General features: G+C 35.5%; 2 protein-coding genes across 4 annotated transcripts in view; both read right to left on the bottom strand.

The window, feature by feature from the left end:
* The window catches only part of LOC101745975 (disintegrin and metalloproteinase domain-containing protein 10), a 70,554-nt gene extending 50,931 nt beyond the window's left edge, over positions 1–19,623 (bottom strand). The window contains exons 1-2 of one of the 3 annotated variants that reach the window (XM_062670163.1): positions 19,438–19,623; positions 18,813–19,235 (exon numbers count right to left, since the gene is read on the bottom strand). In XM_062670163.1, the coding sequence (XP_062526147.1) occupies positions 18,813–18,873 (61 nt within the window). In that variant the 5' untranslated portion in view covers positions 18,874–19,235; positions 19,438–19,623. Of the gene's footprint in view, positions 1–18,812; positions 19,332–19,437 lie in introns of those variants that run through there. The other 2 variants (XM_038012995.2, XM_038012994.2) reach the window with 2 other exon arrangements.
* Positions 6,252–15,104, bottom strand: LOC134199382 (uncharacterized). The gene is made up of 2 exons (XM_062670165.1): positions 14,292–15,104; positions 6,252–8,659 (listed from the first exon to the last, which is right to left on the bottom strand). Exons 1-2 carry the CDS (start codon positions 14,318–14,320, stop codon positions 7,243–7,245), a joined length of 1,446 nt encoding a protein of 481 aa, XP_062526149.1. The 5' UTR covers positions 14,321–15,104; the 3' UTR covers positions 6,252–7,242.
* Positions 19,624–20,721: the final 1,098 nt, after the last annotated feature.

Genomic DNA, 20,721 nt, shown 5'->3' with positions numbered 1-20,721 from the left:
GGTAAAGTATGCTCTACCCTACTCCCAGTAACGTAAATAAGATAGTCGATTAAATTAAATGCTCGATTGAATTATGTAATATTATGTATACACTTTTACGAAGTAATAAGTCTCCGGACAGATTTTTCAACCATCACATTGAAGTTTTTTTTTTTTTTTATAGCCCTTGTAGGCAGACGAACATACGGTATAATATATCGGTCGGTAATTTGAACTTGACTGAAATTAAAAATGAATTGCTTGAATTTTAGTATTCACATAAATACCATTGTTGTTCATTTGGTGACTTTGCCTTTGTCTTTTAAGTGAAAAATGAGCCCGAATTAATGCCAGGCTAATTTAAAATAAATGAAAACTGAAGGTAGTTTTTTTTAATCAGCATACAATTGATCGTTATTAATTATACTTTTTTTAATTGCCCTATGATACTAAAACTACATTGTGTTACCTTGACGCATAAATATTAATGTTTAAAAAGGTAACAAGGAGATTGGTTTAATGTCTAAATTTAAATAAAACAAAAGATAGGTAAAATCAAGCTTGCTTACGATTTTGGAATCTGCTATATAAACAAAAATTATCAGGTTAAATATTTGCTTCAGTCAAAGTAAATTCACATAAGCTTGTTGTAAATCTATAATGGAATTATTTTTATCAGACAATGGCACTGTTCTCACTATGATACCAAAACAGTTATTCTTTATTCGAAACAAAATACTATATTCTAGGGTTTTTTATGATATACCCCGTGGCAAAGCTTTCCTTGCATTTATTTCGTGATGAAAAATCATTACATAACGAATTCAGAATTCTGAAACTGACATTAGTACTTCTATTTTATTCGTATTTAAGAGTGTACAGAGAGCAAACGATCATGAGAGTCTAAAGCGTATTGTAACGCCAGCTTCTAATTGTACTGGTATTAGGAGAGTTAATTACAAGGACATTGGGGTCAGCGAGTTTATTACAAGGTAAGACAAATTGAATAGACCTAAAGCCGTAACGACTGCTTTATTTGCATTCAGAACAAACATGCATTTTTTTATCAGATGTTCAAAAACGTGCAATACGAGAAACAATTAAAAAAAAAAAGAAAAAATATATTCGCTGCACTATTTAAATTCAAAATGATCATTTCAGAAACCTTCAAGGCATTCTCTTGGTTGGACCTACGTATATTTGTAAAGGACGTTCTATTTTACGTCTGCTAACAAAGCAGCTGGCGATGACAAAAAAGTTAGTTGTACGTTAAATAGTCAGATAATTCCAATTGCTGTATTATATCTAACTTCTAATTCCACTAAAAGAACCGTTGACGTCTTTGTTTCGTAAAACCCTGAAAACGACATAATTTTGTGTACACATTTTCAGTGCAATCTATTAAAAACACAGCATAGCAAACACGTGTGTATGCAGGCTGGTTTTTATTGCTTTACTAAGCCGAGTCGGTCAAAGAGAACAAGTCACAGAAATCCTACCTATCACTATATTTTTACGAGCTTGTTACAATCGTAACTCAACTGCAGAGATCGTTAGCTAGTTCCTGCAAATAATGATACAACTGTATTTCAATTCAGAGGATATATTTTTAGCGTCCGCATAGCACAAAAAACCCTAACTCGCCTCTTCTGTTAATGCTAATAATGGGAGTATTTATTATAAACAGCAATCTGTTACATACTTTCTTTGCCAATCATGTCGCGCTGTACACTTACATTCAATATTATTTTGATGTAACTGTTTATTATAAAAATAGGCTCTTATCGTTGATCTTTTAATATCCATAAAATCTATACAATTTGTATACTTACACCATTTCTACTATATTAATTTTATCAATTTCATATTTAAAAAAAAACAAATGTACCGTCGAATGGAGGCTTAAAACACTGGCCCGGACCAATTAATACATATTAATAGTGGTAAAATAAAATGTGTTTCTCATTTTCATACATTGACAGGAGTCGGAAATGTATCGTGCGAATGTATAGTAGTAGTAGCTTAATACCTACATGTAACAATTAACTAGCAACTGGTAGTTCGAAGCGACGCCGCCACGACGGACGCGGGCGCGAACAATGTTTTAAGTGACACACACATACGTCACGTTCGTGGCCTCGGTTCAACGAACCAACTCGTCACAACTCGCTCGTTGTCCCGATGCGTCACCTCGCTGAACTCACCGTCTCGGACCGATCTCGTGGTTTGCCGTTCGACCCATTTTGAATGATTTTGATATTATGTTCTAAAATAGACGCGTTGCCTTGAGTGCATTTTCACGCTAACAAATTCATGTATTTTATAAAGAGTAGTAGGTATTCATTTTACAGAGAATACTTGAATTTTGTATCCAAATTTGTATTTTTTCGTATACACCATTATTTTATAACTAGTACAAAAATTTTAAGGGCATATTAGGGAAGACATTATTATCATATATGTGACGGAAAAATCTCATAATACCTTTAAATAGCAAAGTTATTATCATTTGTTTATTGTAAAAAATCTCACTGAAATCATGGACATATTACTTTACAATCCATTCATTAGTTCATTGAACTTCATTGATGGTATTCCGTCCTACTCATTCGCATTCGTACTGTCGCACTTGTGACGTAGATGGCCTTAGACAATAAAATGAAACAAAAGAACATGTGATGCAGTTACCTACTTTATTTAATTTTCTAAATTCTAACCTCTCCGTCATATTCATCCGGGCTTAGGACCGGCAAAATTACCTTTTTACAATTAATTAAATACGTATGTGATTAGAAAACAATAAACAAATATTACAATAAAATAAGGTATTCTGTACTAAAAGAAAAGAGAAATTTTGGCATATTTATGAAGTTAGAATCAGGTGCTATTTACAATAATTATTTACATAGGTATTATTTACTAAACTTACAAGTATTTCAATTGTCCTTCGAAATGTCCGCCACTATTGTTAATACACAGACAGGCTCGTTTATTTAAATTGTTTTTAACGAGAGAAGTACGCTTCTCTGTCTTTTCACTTCGTGAATAGCGTCCAATATGCGCTGTTTTAATCGTTCGAGCCTAATTCGCTCGCTTCTGTGCACACGTCTCTTAATTTCACTCCACAAAAAGAAGTCCATGGGCGTTAATTCTTGAGATTTCCTGTAGTGATATGGATGTAATCCAGCCTTATTAATAATCTTCCAGGCACAGGACTGGCTGATGTTAAATCGTCGGTCAGCGTCATTTGGACTGCGCCGGGGATCCTCTTCAAAATACGCTAGTACATCGTCGTACAGATTTTGTGACAACGCCGGTCTTCCTCGTTCTTGACGTACGTAGGTGACCGTGCGTGGAATGAACCGTGATCTAGTAAACGCTGGTAAGCATTTACCACGGTTCGCACATTTGGCTGTCGAGCGTTCGGGTGTCTTCCCTGTACATACGTACAGCTGCACTCGCGTTTTCTCCACTCAAAAAGTACGCACGAAGCATAGCTACATACTCCCGTGATGTGAACTGATAAGCCATCGCGTCAGGGAAAACTTAAACAAACAACTGTTGCAACGAAAAAATGCATGCGCACACTTCCGATAACAATTTAGCACTGTTTTTTGTCGTTCTTGCGTCGGGGCGCGGCGCGGGCGCAGAGGGACAAGGGGTGGTTGGTGGGCTTCGACTTGAGTTTCCAGGAATTTATCAATGGAGCAGCGCCCCGTAGGTACCCAAACCCCGCCGCACGTACCTACTATCGGTCATTGATTGTTTTTTTTTATAATTATTTAGCATTTACCAGTTATTACGTATTTTTGTGGACAGTTTTGAGACTTAGTGTTTTTTATTTTTTAACTACACAAATATGATTAGTTAAAGATACTTAGAGCCCAGTTAAATTTTTTGTACTAATTAAAAAATAGGGGTGTATACTGTTATTAAATTATTTCCGTTATTCATGTTCAAGATATTGGTATTTCATATGATGTGTTCTACAGATTAGAAAGGGAAATAGAATGTTTTTCGCACATAACTTCAAGTCTGACCATGACAAACAAATTACGGATATCCATAATTGTAAATAACCAGTTTGCTGACAAGACAAGGAATTAATTGTGCATTGGGTCTTAGATATTATCGGAAATTATCAATGTACTTATGCGTTAGTTAGATTCAAGAAATTTTTTTTTTTTTATTTTTTTTATTGCCCTTGTAGGCAGACGAATATGCTGCCCACCTGATGGAGAGTGGTTACCCTCGCCCATGGACTTCAGCAATGCCAGGGGCAGAGCCAAGCCGCTGCCTACCGCTTAATACTCTCCACAAGCCTCGTTTGACGAAGGACATGTCATAGCGCTCGGGAAACACCGTGGAGGGAAGCTCATTCCAAAGCCGGATGTTACATGGCAAAAAAGATCTCTGGAAACGCGCTGTGGATGACCGCGGTGGCTCCAGGTCTTATGGATGAACTCTAAATGTATCACCACAGTTAGTTTTGTGAAAATCGAAATGATTTGTCACCATCAATCACACAACCTGCTGTGCACTCCGAAGATGAAACCTACCTACCGCACAGATATTAGATTTTTGTGTTTACCTCTCGAAAACATTTCGCTTTTCGTTCCGCATCACGTTACTGAGAAATCAGAAAGCTTGGCAAAATAATAATTTAGACACAAAATAACGAATAGTCATGACCGGTAACTTAACTACAGCTGATGTTTCATCTAATGTTTGTTTTTGTCTTTTGGAATATAATTATGTACATTTCGCGACTTTATTGTACTATCTGTCACAAGTATACAAATATATGGAACGAACTGCAAGGACTCGCAATCTGGTAAAGGGTTAATCACGATAAGAGAACAAGCGAAGATAGTAGGTAAAGTAAGCAGAACTGGCAACGGGCGAGGATTTTTTGCCCGTGAAGAAATCGTATTAGCGATAATGTATTTATAAAATGCGAACTTAGCATTATGACGAAGCTGTTTCTTTATTGTAGGATTCATCACATTTATAATTCGTATATTTAGTATACTAAAAAGAAAGGCTTTAATAACTTATGAATAGAATATAAATGTATGCTTTTATAACTGCCAATAAAGCCGTCAACGCGTTACGATTTTTACTTAATGTTACACGAGTCGTTAAAATAAACATTTACAAAGAAACGCTATCCGGAATAAATTTAGCACCTTCTATATTATTATTATCTGCGTGTCTTCATAAGATTGTTCCTGAGGGTACGCAGATAGGCGTACATAAATGAACGCTATTTCCTCCCGCAATGACGAGGCCGTTAGCTTTTTTCACACGATTACAGGCGGCTCTCGCTCCGACGTGGGCATTGCGTAACTAGGACACGACAGGGATAAATCAAATTTACCTGAATGCAACAACGCCTACCAGGTCGTAAACAACGGTATTACACAGGAACTATATTATACTAGATGTAACCGGGTTGACACTTAAGTTAAATTCGTTACTAAAAACTTATTAAGCAGTTGCTATAAAACTATTCCTTAATAAGTGCATAATCGAAATTAAAACAAAATTAGATCATTCTCTTACAAGCCTGCCAAAAAAAAGTCTCGTTGGAAGCGATCTTACCGTTTCGAAGATTAGTTCGATCAAATTTTAAGATAAAGCATGGAAATGCATGTTTTGGTTTTATTCAACGGGAAATTTGTGATATGAATGACATTTAATGCCAACTCATAGGGGCACTTCAATTTTATTTATTTGTATCAGCTAATAAGTGCAGTGGTCGCTATAAGATATTAAGAATCCGTTCTTCTTTTCCTGTAATCACTGGCTCACTTCTCAGCATTGTCATTAACAAGACTAAGTTTTTTCCTTGATGATTTGTCGCTAACATTTAATTACATTATGCATTCATACGCACACATTTACGTTGGAGTTATACAATCGACCAGTAAATCCATAATGGTTTCCTTTCAACTGTTGTATCATCCATTCTACATGCAATACGATTGTCGATAATGCATGAAATCAGGTTTTTATTTTTATTTATTGCTTAGATGGGTGGACGAGCTTACAGCCCACCTGATGTTAAGTGATTACTGGAGCCCATAGACATCTACAACGTAAATGCGCCAACCACCTCGAGATATAAGTTCTAAGGTCTCAGTATAGTTACAACGGCTGCCCAACCCTTCGAACCGAAACGCATTACCGCTTCAGGGCAGAAATAGACAGGGCGGTGGTACTGTTACGGGGTGGGTCCAGGAGCTCTTTTTAAAAAAGGACACGGCGACTGGCACGGAGTTTATTTTATTAAAGAAGTAGTACAAATGATGTGTGTTTCCGCTACTCAAGCCAAATCTGTTCTGCCGCGCTTTAGCAATATATCGTCTTTATATAGAGACAATGCATTCAAGAATGCCTTAGTCGGCATTATTATTTATATTACGTTATTATTGAGGGGCATATGTAACATCCCCCTCCTTAAGATTCATCGTCACCGATGAATGGTCACGGACGTTGACGTTGAGATAAACTAGAGCGGTAAGTATAGAATTTGGCTTTTGTTTTGGATAACAAAATAGGAAAACTAAAACATACGATACAGGATAAAACAAGTAAGTACTTAAAATAAAATAGTAACTATATCTTAAAGAAATAAACTTTAAGTACAATATCAAAAACACTTAAGTAACTATTAAGTAAAATACGAAAACAGGATATAGTAAGTAAATCTATAATTAATAAAGGTCTTAATTATAATTATTAATTAAACTTATACAATTTATTTAAAAGAATATAATTTATTATAACATTACTCGACGTCGACACTATTGGACGAATTTGACAACATAAGATTTCTCCTAAAAGGCCTAGGACATGAATAATCTTTTTCACTATTTATTTGCACGGTTTGTGTAACATTATTATGATCGTTTTTACGATCTTTGTTGCATTGATTAAAGATTTGTATACAACAATGAGAATTATGTTTACTTGAACAAAACCATCTACGAAATCTAAATATAAGGTACAAGAAAAATAGAACAGTAAGAGAATAACTTATAGACATATAATGAACAGCATATTTTTGAAAGTGCGAAGGACTTTCCAAATGATTTAATTCTTTTTCTAGAGTATCTAGATGAATACTGGCGTGTAACAATGAGTCTAAATTATTAAGGTTATTTAATTTTAACAAGGGAAGTCTAGCTAAAGTTTTATTTAGTTTTGTACGTTCGCAACAATCATCTTCCAAAATGTTGAAGTTAGCTACTTGAGTTGTTACATTAGAAATAAATGTTTCACTAGACGAAAATTGTAAAGTTTTGAAGAAAGCTTTACAGTCAGGGACATTATTCCTGTTCCTAACAAAACATAATCATAGTTGAGACTATTACTAGAACAGGTTACATGTAATTTTCCAGGCTCAGATTGAACAAATATCCATCTATTTTTATTAAGTTTAAAGAAGGAATCTACGTGACCCCTTAAGAGTTTTACTGAACATGAACTTGGAACTTTATTGACAGCTTCGGTTAAGATAACTGTCTCACACGTTGGGTTCGCAAGCGTCGAATACACATTACCCAATTCACAAATATAACACTTTTCACTCACGAATTTGCACTTGTCTAAGTCTTCTAACAGTGAGTAAAGCATACGATCTGTTGTTAATGCCATGTATGGCTTGTTTGGTGCTATAAGTGCATAAGTGTCTGGTTTTGTTAAGTCATAAGGAACTGGCATAGGAACAATATGGTAAAGGTTATAGACTTGAGGTAACACGAGGGGTATCTTAATTATAGTGATAATACGATTATTATGATAGTAGCATACTAGTTTAGAAATATCGATAACTTCGTGAATGTTCTGTAAAGATATTGATATAGGAAGTTCGCAATGCTTAGGTAAGTCATTTATATGTTTCTCCAACTCGACATATAATTGATACGGGCTGAGTACAGTCGGGTGCAAAATATTCATTTTACTAAATAAAATAGCGTTGTTTATGTCTTCGATATCGAAAGACAATGCAATGATTATACTTTCTAAGGACTGGAATAAAGAATTAAATTTTGTTTTAATTTGTAATTTATCGTTAGAATTTATAATATATTCGAATGCCGAATTTATGATTTCTAGATTTTTATTTAGACGTTTCTCGTTTTCACTGAATTTTAACATTGAATTATTAAATGTGGAAATTGTAGATTTTATCACATGTATATTATCACGCATAAGATGCGCTAAAGCTTTTTCGTCTGACTGTACTTGGTCGATAGCATCAGAGAACTTGACACCGTCGTTGGAATCTAGAGTGCCAAAGAATGTTTTAAGAACAGAGCCACCAAAGTCGAGTAGCCCACGTTTTGATCTACTTTGTCGACTACTAGTAAGATAGGATACAGATGCAAACTTTTTGATGTTATTATCGTGTTGACTTTGTAATGACGAAATGGCGTTCATGCAATCGAACTGGATTTTGGAGGACTCGAAGTCCTTACAGAAAGAGTTTACTTTTTCAAATAATTGATCTACTTTATCAAGATGAGACTGTATGTTATTAGTGTTTAAATAAGTTACAACATTCCAGTTATCATTAGTAAATTTGACGTCAGATAGTCTATCGTAGTATAGACCGGGACTATCTGTTATCTGGGTTATGATTTGATGACTTGTACATAGCACTAAGATGGGCCTGAAAGGGAACAGAAATAGTAATAAGTAAGCATTCGTTTATTATCACCACTAAATCAAATATTGTAAAATAGTAAACATATAAAATAGTAAAAGTTTCAAATAGTTATTCAGTGTAAGATTATTATTATAATTATAATATAATTTTTTTTCTTTTTGAGTAAAAGAATTAAGTATGTTCGAAAATAAAGGGATTATTTAAACGAGTTAGCTTTAATAAGACTATAGTGCGTCGTCATTTGCTAATTTTATTTCATCATAATGGTGACGCACGTGTTTACGGTTCATTAATAAGGTGACCGTGTGGTTGCCGTTTATTTTTATGATTTTGTATGGACCCTTCCATACAGGAGATAAGGCTTTGTTTTGCTTATGATGGCAACGGACGTAGACCATGTCACCAATATTATAGGTAATCGGTTTCGAGTGAGAGTCGTAGTATTTTTTTGATCTTTCTTTTGACGACTCTATATTTTGTAAAGCTTTTTGACGGCTGTAATATAACCGGTGATTAAGTGCTCTTATATAATCGCTGTATGTATTAAGGTCGAGAGAGTCTATACTTTTAGGGATGTAGGGTTTAAACCCGAATAACAGTTCTAATGGTGAAAAGCCTGTGGTAGAGTGGATATTGGAATTGTACGCTAGCATTGCTGTTCTAAGATATAAGTCCCATGTATGTTGGTTTTCAACTATATACGACCTAAGATATTCTTTCAGAGTCGAATGACTTCTTTCTAGGGCGCCACAAGTCTGCGGGTGATATGGAGAAGCAAAAATGTGTTTTATTCCGAATAAACGCTCTAACTGCTTCATTACTTCGGAAGAGAAGTTAGCACCTTGATCTGTAATAATGATCTTAGGGATACCGATATGGGAGATATACTTTACTAATGAACGAGCTGTTTCTTCGGCGGAGCATGTGACCATGGGATATGCTTGAGAATATTTAGTGAGATCGTCTTGTAACGTAAGAATGAATTTGAATTTGTTATGGTGTGTTTCGGGTAATGGCCCCACTAAATCTAGGAATAACTTTTCATTAGCTCTAGTGGCGGTAGACGTGATTATCATTGGGGAGCGATTAACTTGGCGCAGCGGTTTGTTTATTTGGCACGATTTGCAATTTTTGACATAGTTTTCTATGTCTTGTCGCATATTTTTCCACCAATATAGTTCTTTTATTCGTCCTAACATACGAGCGACTCCGGGGTGACCTGCAGTCGTGGAATCATGGTGATCTCTTAATATTTTTTTGATTTCGGAAGGCGTAGGATATTGGATATTGTTATGGTAAATATTTACTTTGATTTGAGTGTCATGAAATAGAAACGCAACGATATTGTAAATTTTTGTAAATGACAATTTCGTGTAAGGGTCTGAGAAATCTGATATAGCACATTCTTTTTCCTCGCTATACCATGTAGTTATCATATCACGGTAACAACGTAAAACATTAAAAATATCTTTATACGTAAACTCATCGTAAAAATGAACACGGACAAACAAATGTGTAAATAAATGACTGGCGTTACCGGTAGAATAAAATGAGTACAGTTCTCTCTCCACTTCACGTATGTCAGGTATAGTTGTGGACATTTCTATGATTTCTGAACAATATGGTACAGACTCATCAAGGTCAATTGAGGTAGGGTAGGCTATCAGCTTACATTTAGCTTTAAGTAGAGAGTCGTTAAATTCCTGAATATTTGTGTTAAACGGATCTTTCGATTGTCGGGACACTTTTAGATATTGTTCATAGGTTTCAGGAGTTGACGGTGACGGTTGCGAGGGCAGTGATGGAGAAGGGACTTTTGTAGGAGGTTGAGTAGGGTGGCTAGGCATTTCTTGTCCAAGAGGGGTTTCTGAAGGGACGGAACCTGGGGCGTTGAAGTCTATGGGGGGTGGTAACGGAGACAAGTCATCGAACGTAAGGGGCTCATCTACTCGAGACTGTTCATCAAGGTATGGGGGTGGTTGTAAAACGGTTGGTTCATCGAGAGTATGAACGAGGTTGCGAGATAAGGAATCTGCGTTACAATTTAACTTCCCCTTTTTGTATTCAATCTCGTAGTCGAATTCTTCTAATTTTAACCTCCATCTAACTAACTTAGAACCCGGGTCTTTGCAGTTAAATAGCCACTGCAAAGGTTTATGATCGGTCACGATTTTAAACTTGTGTCCATACAGATAAGGTCTGAAAACTTTTGTGCCGAAAATGATAGCTAAACATTCTTTTTCGGTTGTAGAATAATTTCCTTCTGATTTGTTCAGGGTTCGAGATGCGAAGGCTATTGGGAGATCTTGACCTACTTCGCCTTGAGAGAGAATAGCAGAAACAGCGTAATTGGATGCGTCTGTTGTTAGTACGAAGGGTTTAGTAAAATCTGGGTACTGAAGGATAGGAGCCGAGGTTATTTTGTTTTTCAGTTCGTCGAAGGCTTTTTGTTGTTCACAACCCCATTGAAACGTAGCGTCCTTTTTTAGAAGGCTAGTTAAAGCTTTAGTAATATGGGAGAAATTTTCAATGAAGCGACGATAATAACCAACTAAACCTAGAAATGATTTTATATCACGTGGAGACTTCGGAACTGGGAAGTTAGTGACACAGAGAACCTTCTTGGGGTCAGGCATTACTCCTTTATCTGAAATAATATGTCCAAGATACTGTGCTTCTCGACGAAAAAACTCACATTTGTCCGGTTGTAATTTTAGGTTGTGTTCACGGAGCTTATGAAATATGTTTCTGAGGTTTTGACAATGAGACAAGAGATCGTGGTTGAAAGCGACTATATCATCTAAATATGTATAGCAATGAGTGCCTTGAAGGCCGCTTAGTACTATATTCATGAGTCTTTGAAATGTGGAAGGAGCATTTCGAAGACCAAAAGGCATACGCGTGAACTCGTAATGGCCCGAGGGCACACTAAATGCTGTTTTTTCGGTATCTTTCACCTTGACTTGATGAAACGAAGACGCGAGGTCAAGAGTGGTAAAGTATTTACTGTGGCCTAGCTGGTCCAGGATATCCGTGATGTTCGGAATAGGATAGGCATCACCAATTGTTACTTGATTTAACTTCCTATAGTCGATAACAATACGCCACTTAGGTTTACCGGAGGAGTCTTGTTTTTTTGGTACTACCCATATAGGTGCTGACCATGGTGAGATAGAGGGTTGAATGATTTTTTGACGTAGCATATCATTTATTTGTCTATGTACTTCCTCTTTATGACACTCAGGGAAACGGTAACTTTTAACAGCGATCGGTGTGTCAGATGTAGTGCGTATTTCGTGTTCAAGAGTTTTTGTACACGTGAGGCTGTCGCCTTCAAGAAAAAACACGTCTGAGAATTCGGAACAGATACTGCGTAAACATGTTTCTTCCTCCTTATTTAAGTGTTCGCACCGAATGGCATCTTGAACTCGTTTTTCCCGGACTGAGTTAAAGCTAATTTGGTAACAGCATGACTCGTGAGTACTGTCGGAAGTATTAGACGGAGGGTCATTTTCTAGAATCAGAGACACGGGTTCGAGGGTGAAAGATAGGTCATGTAACCTTACTTCCGACTCAGAGGTATTCAGGACAGACAAATTAATTTTGTTATTTGGTTTAACACTAACTAGACATTTAGAAAAATACACACTAGGATAGTCTACATGCGTGTTTTTTAAAATTAAACCTTCTTTTAACTCCGGGTTAGTAACAGCGCATTCAATAAACATTTCGCTTCTTGGCGGAACGATATAGTAGGGTTGTGACATATGTAACTTGAAACGCTGCGTAGAGGGGCTAAGTATGCCCAGGTATTTCTCTGAATAATTAATAAATGCACTATTTTTGTCTAAAAAATCTGATCCTATAATACCATCGTAATCCAGGTTAACATCTTTAACTACGTGAAAATAAAAAGGTGATAGATTCGATTGGTTAGTTTTTATTGACAAAAGGAATTTGCCCAGTGATTCACAGTGTGAATTTACGTCATTGATGCCTTTGAATTTTATTTTGTGATTTTCAAGAACTGGTAAACAAGGAATACTGGTACTTTTTATAAGAGATATTGAACTTCCCGTATCAACTAATAACGAAATAGGATTCGTGGTATGGGATGTATGAACAAGTATGTAAGGTAACGGTGTGTTTTTATGCTGAGAAATATCGTACACTGTCGGCAAATATTCTTGAGATATCGCCGATGGCATCGTTTGAGGGGTAAGTTGACTGATTGATTTACGAGTAGTATCTGGCTTAGCGGATACCGGGGTTGACTTATCATGTGACTTTGTAAACGATTTAGTAGAAGGCTTGGTAACCGGATTAGTAGACGAATTAGTAGACGAATTAGGAGACGAATTAGTAGACGAATTAGTAAACGAATTAGTAAACGAATTAGTAAACGAATTAGTAAACGAATTAGTAAACGAATTAGTGAACGAATTAGGAGACGAATTAGTAGACGAATTAGGAGACGAATTAGTAGACGAATTAGTAGACGAATTAGTAAACGAATTAGAAGACGAAATAATTGGGGAATTAGTGAACGAACTAGAAGTAGTTTTGCACGCTTGTGCATACGACCTAATAATTTCTTTGCATTGTTGCGATTTAGTAGAGTTACGTAATTTTGTGCCTGTTTGGTTTGCAGGCAATCGCCGGCACATTTGCGATACCTGACACGTTAGTTTAAATTACTGTCGGTTTTCTCGATTTCGCAACATTTAAAAGGCGAAGATTCCGAGTCAGGTGGAATATGATTAAGCGGGCGATATTTATTATACGAATTATTACGTAAGTTGTTATTGTATTCGCGTTTCTTACATTTCGCAATGTGATGACCTGGGTTTTTACAGTAACTGCAAACGATTTGAGGTGGAATTTTTTGTTTTGTGTCTATTTTTGTTGAATTAAATGAACTAGCTTGTAATGATAATTTTGGCTGTTGATGATGAGTTGAATGAGACTTAGCAACGAAGTTCTGGATTTTTTCCTCTTCAATGGCGATATTAATTGCTTCGTTAAGATTTTTGGGGTTACGACATCGCACCATGTTACCAATACGAGGAGTCAGTCCGAACATAAAAGAGTGTATCGCCAGGTCCTCTGTCATGGCAATACGACCTGATAGGTCTTTTTTTGATGTATTAGAATTATGGATTTCGGTCTGCATCTCGGTTAGGCACGTATCGATTCGTAAAGAAAATTCAGACACAGATTCGCCAGCACGTTGTTTACATGATTGCAAATCGAAAAATAGATGACTGTAGTGTTTAGTTTCTCCAAAATTTTGACGAAGAAATTCTCTCAACGATTCGAAGTTATCGAATATTTTATTTGAGCATGCTATTCTGGCTTTTCCTTCTAGCTTTGAAATTATAAATTTCAGTAATAGTCTTTTTTGACTGTCTGATGCAAGATCTAACGCATCCTGGCAGTTAGTCAAGAAGGCCGTAAGGGTCTCCCGACTTCCATTATATGGGTTGATAAAATTACATAGTACTTGAATAGGATATTGTTCGCTCAAGACTATTTCACTTTTAGTAGACATTATTACGAGTATTCGCTTTTGACAGTAACAAAACAGACACTAGCAGAAAGAAGGTCAACTAAAAAAATGTAATGATTCACTCACCGCAAGAATATCAGAGCTGTTAACTTCATCGGAGAACGCACGGATGATGGGATGGCAGCAAGGCGTTTGGCAGGCTTATACTGGAAGTCTTAATGTCGCAAACGGCAGGAACCGGCTTAGCAGGAACGAGTCAGCAGGAACGTTGCAAACGGCTTAGCAGGAACGAGTCAGCAGGAACGTTGCAAACGGCTTAGCAGGAACGAGTCAGCAGGAACTGGTGCAGTAGGGACGAATCAGCGGCTTGAATTTTCACGGGTACTGGAGCTTCGGGCGAATCTTCGGGCTTGTTTCACAGGAACCAGCAGGACGTCGATATCAGGCTTATTGGTTTTTGCGTGTTTTTGTCAGGTTGACACCAGCCGATCAATACTGACCGGCACGAGCGGGTATGATGTGGCAGATTTTTGTAAGTTTTTCTTTCTCACGATGTTGAAGATGGCGTTGAAGATATTTTGCAGGTTTTCTTCCTTTACGATATTGATGATGAGAGCAGCGGCAATGAGCGCAACGTAGAATCAAGAGCTCAAGACAATCCGGATAGCCAGTGTAACGTACTGACTATCCCACTTCTGACACCACTGTTACGGGGTGGGTCCAGGAGCTCTTTTTAAAAAAGGACACGGCGACTGGCACGGAGTTTATTTTATTAAAGAAGTAGTACAAATGATGTGTGTTTCCGCTACTCAAGCCAAATCTGTTCTGCCGCGCTTTAGCAATATATCGTCTTTATATAGAGACAATGCATTCAAGAATGCCTTAGTCGGCATTATTATTTATATTACGTTATTATTGAGGGGCATATGTAACAGTACCTAGCCGCGTGGAATCACAAGAGGTCCTACCACTATTAATTACGCAAATTTGTATTACTATTTCTAACAGTTGTTGTTTTCGTATTGTGCAATTGAACTTACAAAATAAACATGAAACGTATACAAAGATGCAGATTTTAATACGTTGCTAATAGATCTGATAATCCATTAAGAGACGCGTACATGATTTATGATAATAGTCTCATAAAATCGAGATACGGGACCTGCTTCCCTGAGTATTAATTCTATTTCGCCATCCGAATCCGCTTCTTGATAACTGATTTGTTCAGAATCCTGTCTATTTGTGTCGCAAAAGAAAATTATGCGTTCCACTTTCAAGGGTAGCGAAGCCGTTGTTCTAATGCAATTATAACTTCGACCTCACGCCGGGCATGCTCTGGGGCATTTACATCGTTACGTCTATAGGTTCCTGCTCAGAAGGGCCTATATCATTTTGAAAAAAAAATCAATAAATTGATAAATGCACTGAAATTTTGATTCCTGCTCAGAAGGGCCCAGAACTCGTCTATTCTTTTGAACAAAAAAAAATTGTTGCTAAATGCAATGAAATATTTGTTTTTATACGTTACTAGTAAAATAGGATAATGTTTTGCTGTGCCTGCAGCTAATTTTATGAAAAACATCGATTCCATTAAACTACTCACTTCTTCAGCTATTGTAACATTAATGGTAACACAATCGGTTTAGGAGCGAACTATCTTTTACGTTACGTATTTTTAAATGAATTATGGAAGATATAGAAAACCTGAATAGGATTGCGGCGCTTAAATATTATATATTCGCGTAGGAATGTATTGGCAATTGCACTCAGGGTTGCCATCTTCTTGAAACATAATAGTCAAACTATCGGCTGTTCATCATTAACGATTTCGTAAGAATCTAATTTAGATGATCCGACTTTTTTTTTCCTTACCTATGCTGATAGCCTAGCGAGGCTATTTCAGCTTCTCCTTGACGTGTAGGTGAGCTCACGGGGCTCAAACCGTAGTGTTGCTAACCCTGGCCCTAGCAAGAGTAGTGCCTTGCAGAATCTACCACCGGATCGGAAACGCGACCCATTGAGAAGATCCGGCGAGAAATTCAGTGGGCTGTGTCTATGGGTGATCCGACTGAAGGCATTTCAGGTTTACATACAGTGTCTGTGTGACGGGTGGGGGGTGATGGTGAACGCAGTGCTTCAGGTCTGAGCGGGACAACGTGCTAGAGGAGCCGTGTTATTATAATATGACTCCCATAGCGTGATCCTGAGCAAATTAAAATTTAACGATCGTGCCGAGTTATCAAAAATCGGTCGGATCGCTATCAACTCAGAGCAATACATAATCGTGACTCATCTGATGGCCGAACAATTTTATTCTTCTACGAAATGGTAAAATTGTGACCTATAGGAGTCTCAGTATAACCATTTTCAAGGCTTCTTAGGTTTCTTTCTTAATTAATGTTGGTAATTTTGATATTCTCAACATAAATCAATGTAAATACATAATTAGTGTCATTTGATTTTTTTTATTGTTTAATTTTTTGTGATTTCCAATCATCTTGGAAATATATTTTAATTAAAGAATCTTTATGGATCTTTTTTTGTTGATTATTTTCCAATTTTTACTTTACACTATAATATATGTACCTAGGTTATGGTGTCTTAAGTACAGTGTTTCATTCTAAGTTCAATATAATAACAAACAAACTCATATACAAAATGAAACTTTATTTTTTACATGTATCAAATTATCATTAATCAAACCTGCAAAATTATAATTTGCATAATTACTGGAGGTAGGACCTCTTGTGAGTACGCACGGGTACCACCACCCTGCCCATTTCTGCGTGAAGCAGTAATGCATTCCGGTTTGAAGGGTGAGGCAGCCTTTGTAAGTATACTTCAGACCTTAAAACTTATATCTCAAGGTGGGTGACGCATTTACGCTGTAGATATCTATGAGCTTCAGTAACCACTTAACACCAGGCGGGCTGTGAGCTCATCCACCCAACTGAGCAATAATTGAAATTAAAAATTCAATCTGAACCACTAAAATGGTATTACAGCTCCTAATTTCGATTACATAGCTCTAGGAATGACTCATTACCCTTGAATGTGCAAGATGTCGTATTGTACAAAATTGCGCAATTTATCCAATTTAAAACAAAAGTTTTTGATAGATGAATGAACATCAATTCCAGTGTACATTCATTGTTGCTAGACAATCAAAAAGGCCACCAAATATTTTTAAGCGAATCTAGGTAACTACGACCACAGATTTATGATAGATATTACAATCAGAACTGATTTTAGGCTTAACAGGAAGAACATTTTTAGCAAGTCCTTATATGCGAAAGTTTAGTTTTGTATATTATAATGACTGAATTCTTAGTAATTTAAAATGTATGATCTAAATCCATGAATGGTACACTCACATCAGGTAGGTTCGCCTACCAAGATCACACAATAGTTTTAGTAACAGTTAAAAAACTCTTATGAAGGTGCAAAATTTTAAATTAATGTTATATTCTAACTAACCTTGAAATCAAAAATTGCTTGTATTTGATGGAAAATTTTACAACCCAATCCCAAGTTTGCAGGGGTAATTGAGAATTGAATTGAATTTAGTTGAAAGTAAATCACAGTAGTTATATATGTATGGTCTGTAGTATTTATCCCTAAACCTTATAATAGAGGCTTTGAAATTGATTTTCATACTTCTTCTTTCAAACGTGATAAGCTTTCTACCCACTATTAACCCATTTCAGGGATTTTATCCATTCTACTTTAAAAGTATAAGGTAAGTGTTTTTGAGAGTGTTTTGAACACAAAGCAATACTTTGAAAGACCTTAAACACTTTATAGAATTCTAAATTATTTTTTGTCTTTGTCTCTTTTTACTCACATCTCAACTAATATCAAAGAACGAAAATACCAGCAAATATGGTTTCATAAATCAAATTCCTGTAAAGTAATATATGTGATAAGTTCTTTTTTACTAATTTGTTAACATACTATTAGAGTCTATAAAATATAAATTAATTAAAAATATAGAAAGAAGAAAGTATTTTAGTAAAAGTTAGTTGATTGTCAAGGTTTTAAAGCAATAGGCTTCAGTGTTCTCAAATCAGTATTATTGAAAACACAATGGAATGTGCTTGTTTTTTATGGGACAATTGAATATGGAACTTTTTTTGAAACAAAAAGAAATTAATAACCTAGGTTTAAATAAATGTATTGTAGAAATGAATTCAACTAGATACATTGTAATAAGTATACTTGTGGCTTTTTAAAATCAGAATCTTAAATGTATATAGTCATAGTTTTATTTTATTTATATATTTTTCTAGCTTTCATTTTCTCTTCAAATCAGGTAATAATATTCTAGTAGTAGTTCATCAGTTTAATACTTAAATTATGGTAAAATTCAGAGTTGGCATATTTTTTTGAGATATTTTTTTGATGAGAATGACAATTATTATGTGATTTTTCTGAGAAGGATTTTGAGGCATAAAATAAGATAATATTGAGTCTAAATTAAAAATCTTGGTTTTTGACTTTATATTAGTTGTAATTTTAATTACAAATGATAAATAGGAACAGATTACTACTAATGAGTTTTAGGTATGAAATTTTGTAGGTATTGAGTTGGCAATGGCCTGTTGTGGTAAATGATCTGTACAGGAATGTAAAAAAGAATGTACTCACCACTTTCAATGTATGGTAAAGCAAGTAGAAGAAATGTAATGTATCCAATTTCACTAAACATTGTAACTTTTGAACACTTTTTGATTCGCTAACTCATTGCACATAAAATACAGCTGATTTTCAAAACCACACACAAAACCTTTGTCTGTTTTCGAGATGAACGCATGCGCGTATGAACAATATTTTTTATTTACATTACATTAAAACTTATAAACACCACTATTGTCCGTTTACTGTAACCATCGAAATCATTACACCATTGTTGAGGGGAGACAACTTCACGAAACAATAAATATCAACACAAAACGTATACTATTTGCATTTAACAGAAACAATTCAACTATTCTATATTATGTATTTAGCTAACGGATAACAATTCCACTTTTTTTTTTAAACTTAAATTTATTACATATTTATCTACTTCTGTCATTAAAATTAAAACAAATTAAAATAAATATTCGACTCCCCCGATGCCTGACATATTGGAAAATAGGCACAGAATCGCACAGATAAAATATATGTTGAAAACAGTTTTGATTAAGATCATAGACTATTACAATTTTCACGAGAACTCTTTAATTTGACGGCGTGCCCCACAAATTAAGAATAAAAAACATTCTGAGACCTTCCTCTTGAAGTTCTTTAAGAGTGTTGCGCAATGCATGTTTATGTATTTTTTGAATACTAGAACCTTCAAAGACATGGCTTGCGGTGGGTCGCACGGGTTGCGGTGTTGTGATACTAAGTGAGGGCAAAGAGGCACCCTAAACGAAAGTCATTACTAGACTATGTTATTTACACGCTGAGTCGAATTCCACGTTGATTAGGCAGGTACGTTACTGATAAGTGATGATGGTTGAAAACTGTTTATAGTCTGTACTAAAATCGACTAGGACGCCCTTAAAGGACTTTTTGGCGGGAACGCGATGAGTGAAGTTGTGATTTGTTTTATTTTGTCTATTTAGTGTTTCTTCGGGTTTAAATGTGTAATAATGATGGTTTATTAACTGCTTAATATCTGTGAAAGTACACAAATGTGGGAAAATGAAACAAAGCCGCTGGACGTAACTTCTCGGGATCCTCCAAAAAGTCCACTGAAAAAATCTTAGTAAATGACCACCATTTTACTGAGATTATATGTCATTCCATATCATCTCATCTGATTTCATCCTAGCTGATTAATGTCTTAAATTAATCATCTTCATTTCATTTCGTTTTACTCCATAATATCATAAATAATCATATATAAAATATAATTTTATAAATAAGAATATAAATTAAAATAAGACATGACCTAAAGGTCTTAGTTACCTGGTCATAAAATTCCTTAAAAAAAAAGATATCCCTAAGGATAATTATTCATAGACCTATATAGTAGGGACACGACATATTGTTCTATACGTACAATTACTTATATAAATAGCACCCATTTTGAAGGCACATACATAAACATATATCTATCTCGTTCTTACTCAGCACTTTAACTCGCAGGAAAACAATATAACAGTATTTCAGTGCGTACATAAAATGAAACATGAATATACGTAAATATCTCTGTCTCCGTCTAATGAGGCCGAAAATCCGCCATGTTTAGCGCGCCAAATGTCATTGTCACGTCAGTTCGGCCGTCTGTTTTGGGTTGTACATTATTTATTGACTTTGATATCGATTTAATATGATTGATTATATAAAATTTCATAATTTATCATGCTTAAAACATACAAAAATACTAATTAAAACGTATTTTATAGAATCTCAAGAAAGTCGATGCCCTAAAACTATTATCTATATGTATTTAAATTCATTATGGAGCCCTCATCCGAAAAATCCATTTTTCGGTCGGAATCTATTGATCATGACACTAATCATAAATACCACTTTAAAATATGTCATCAAAACATATTTAGAC

Source organism: Bombyx mori, chromosome 9 (genome assembly GCF_030269925.1).
Source record: "Bombyx mori chromosome 9, ASM3026992v2".
Classification (NCBI taxonomy): Eukaryota; Metazoa; Arthropoda; class Insecta; order Lepidoptera; family Bombycidae; genus Bombyx; species Bombyx mori.
This window is presented reverse-complemented; position numbering and strand designations above follow the sequence as displayed.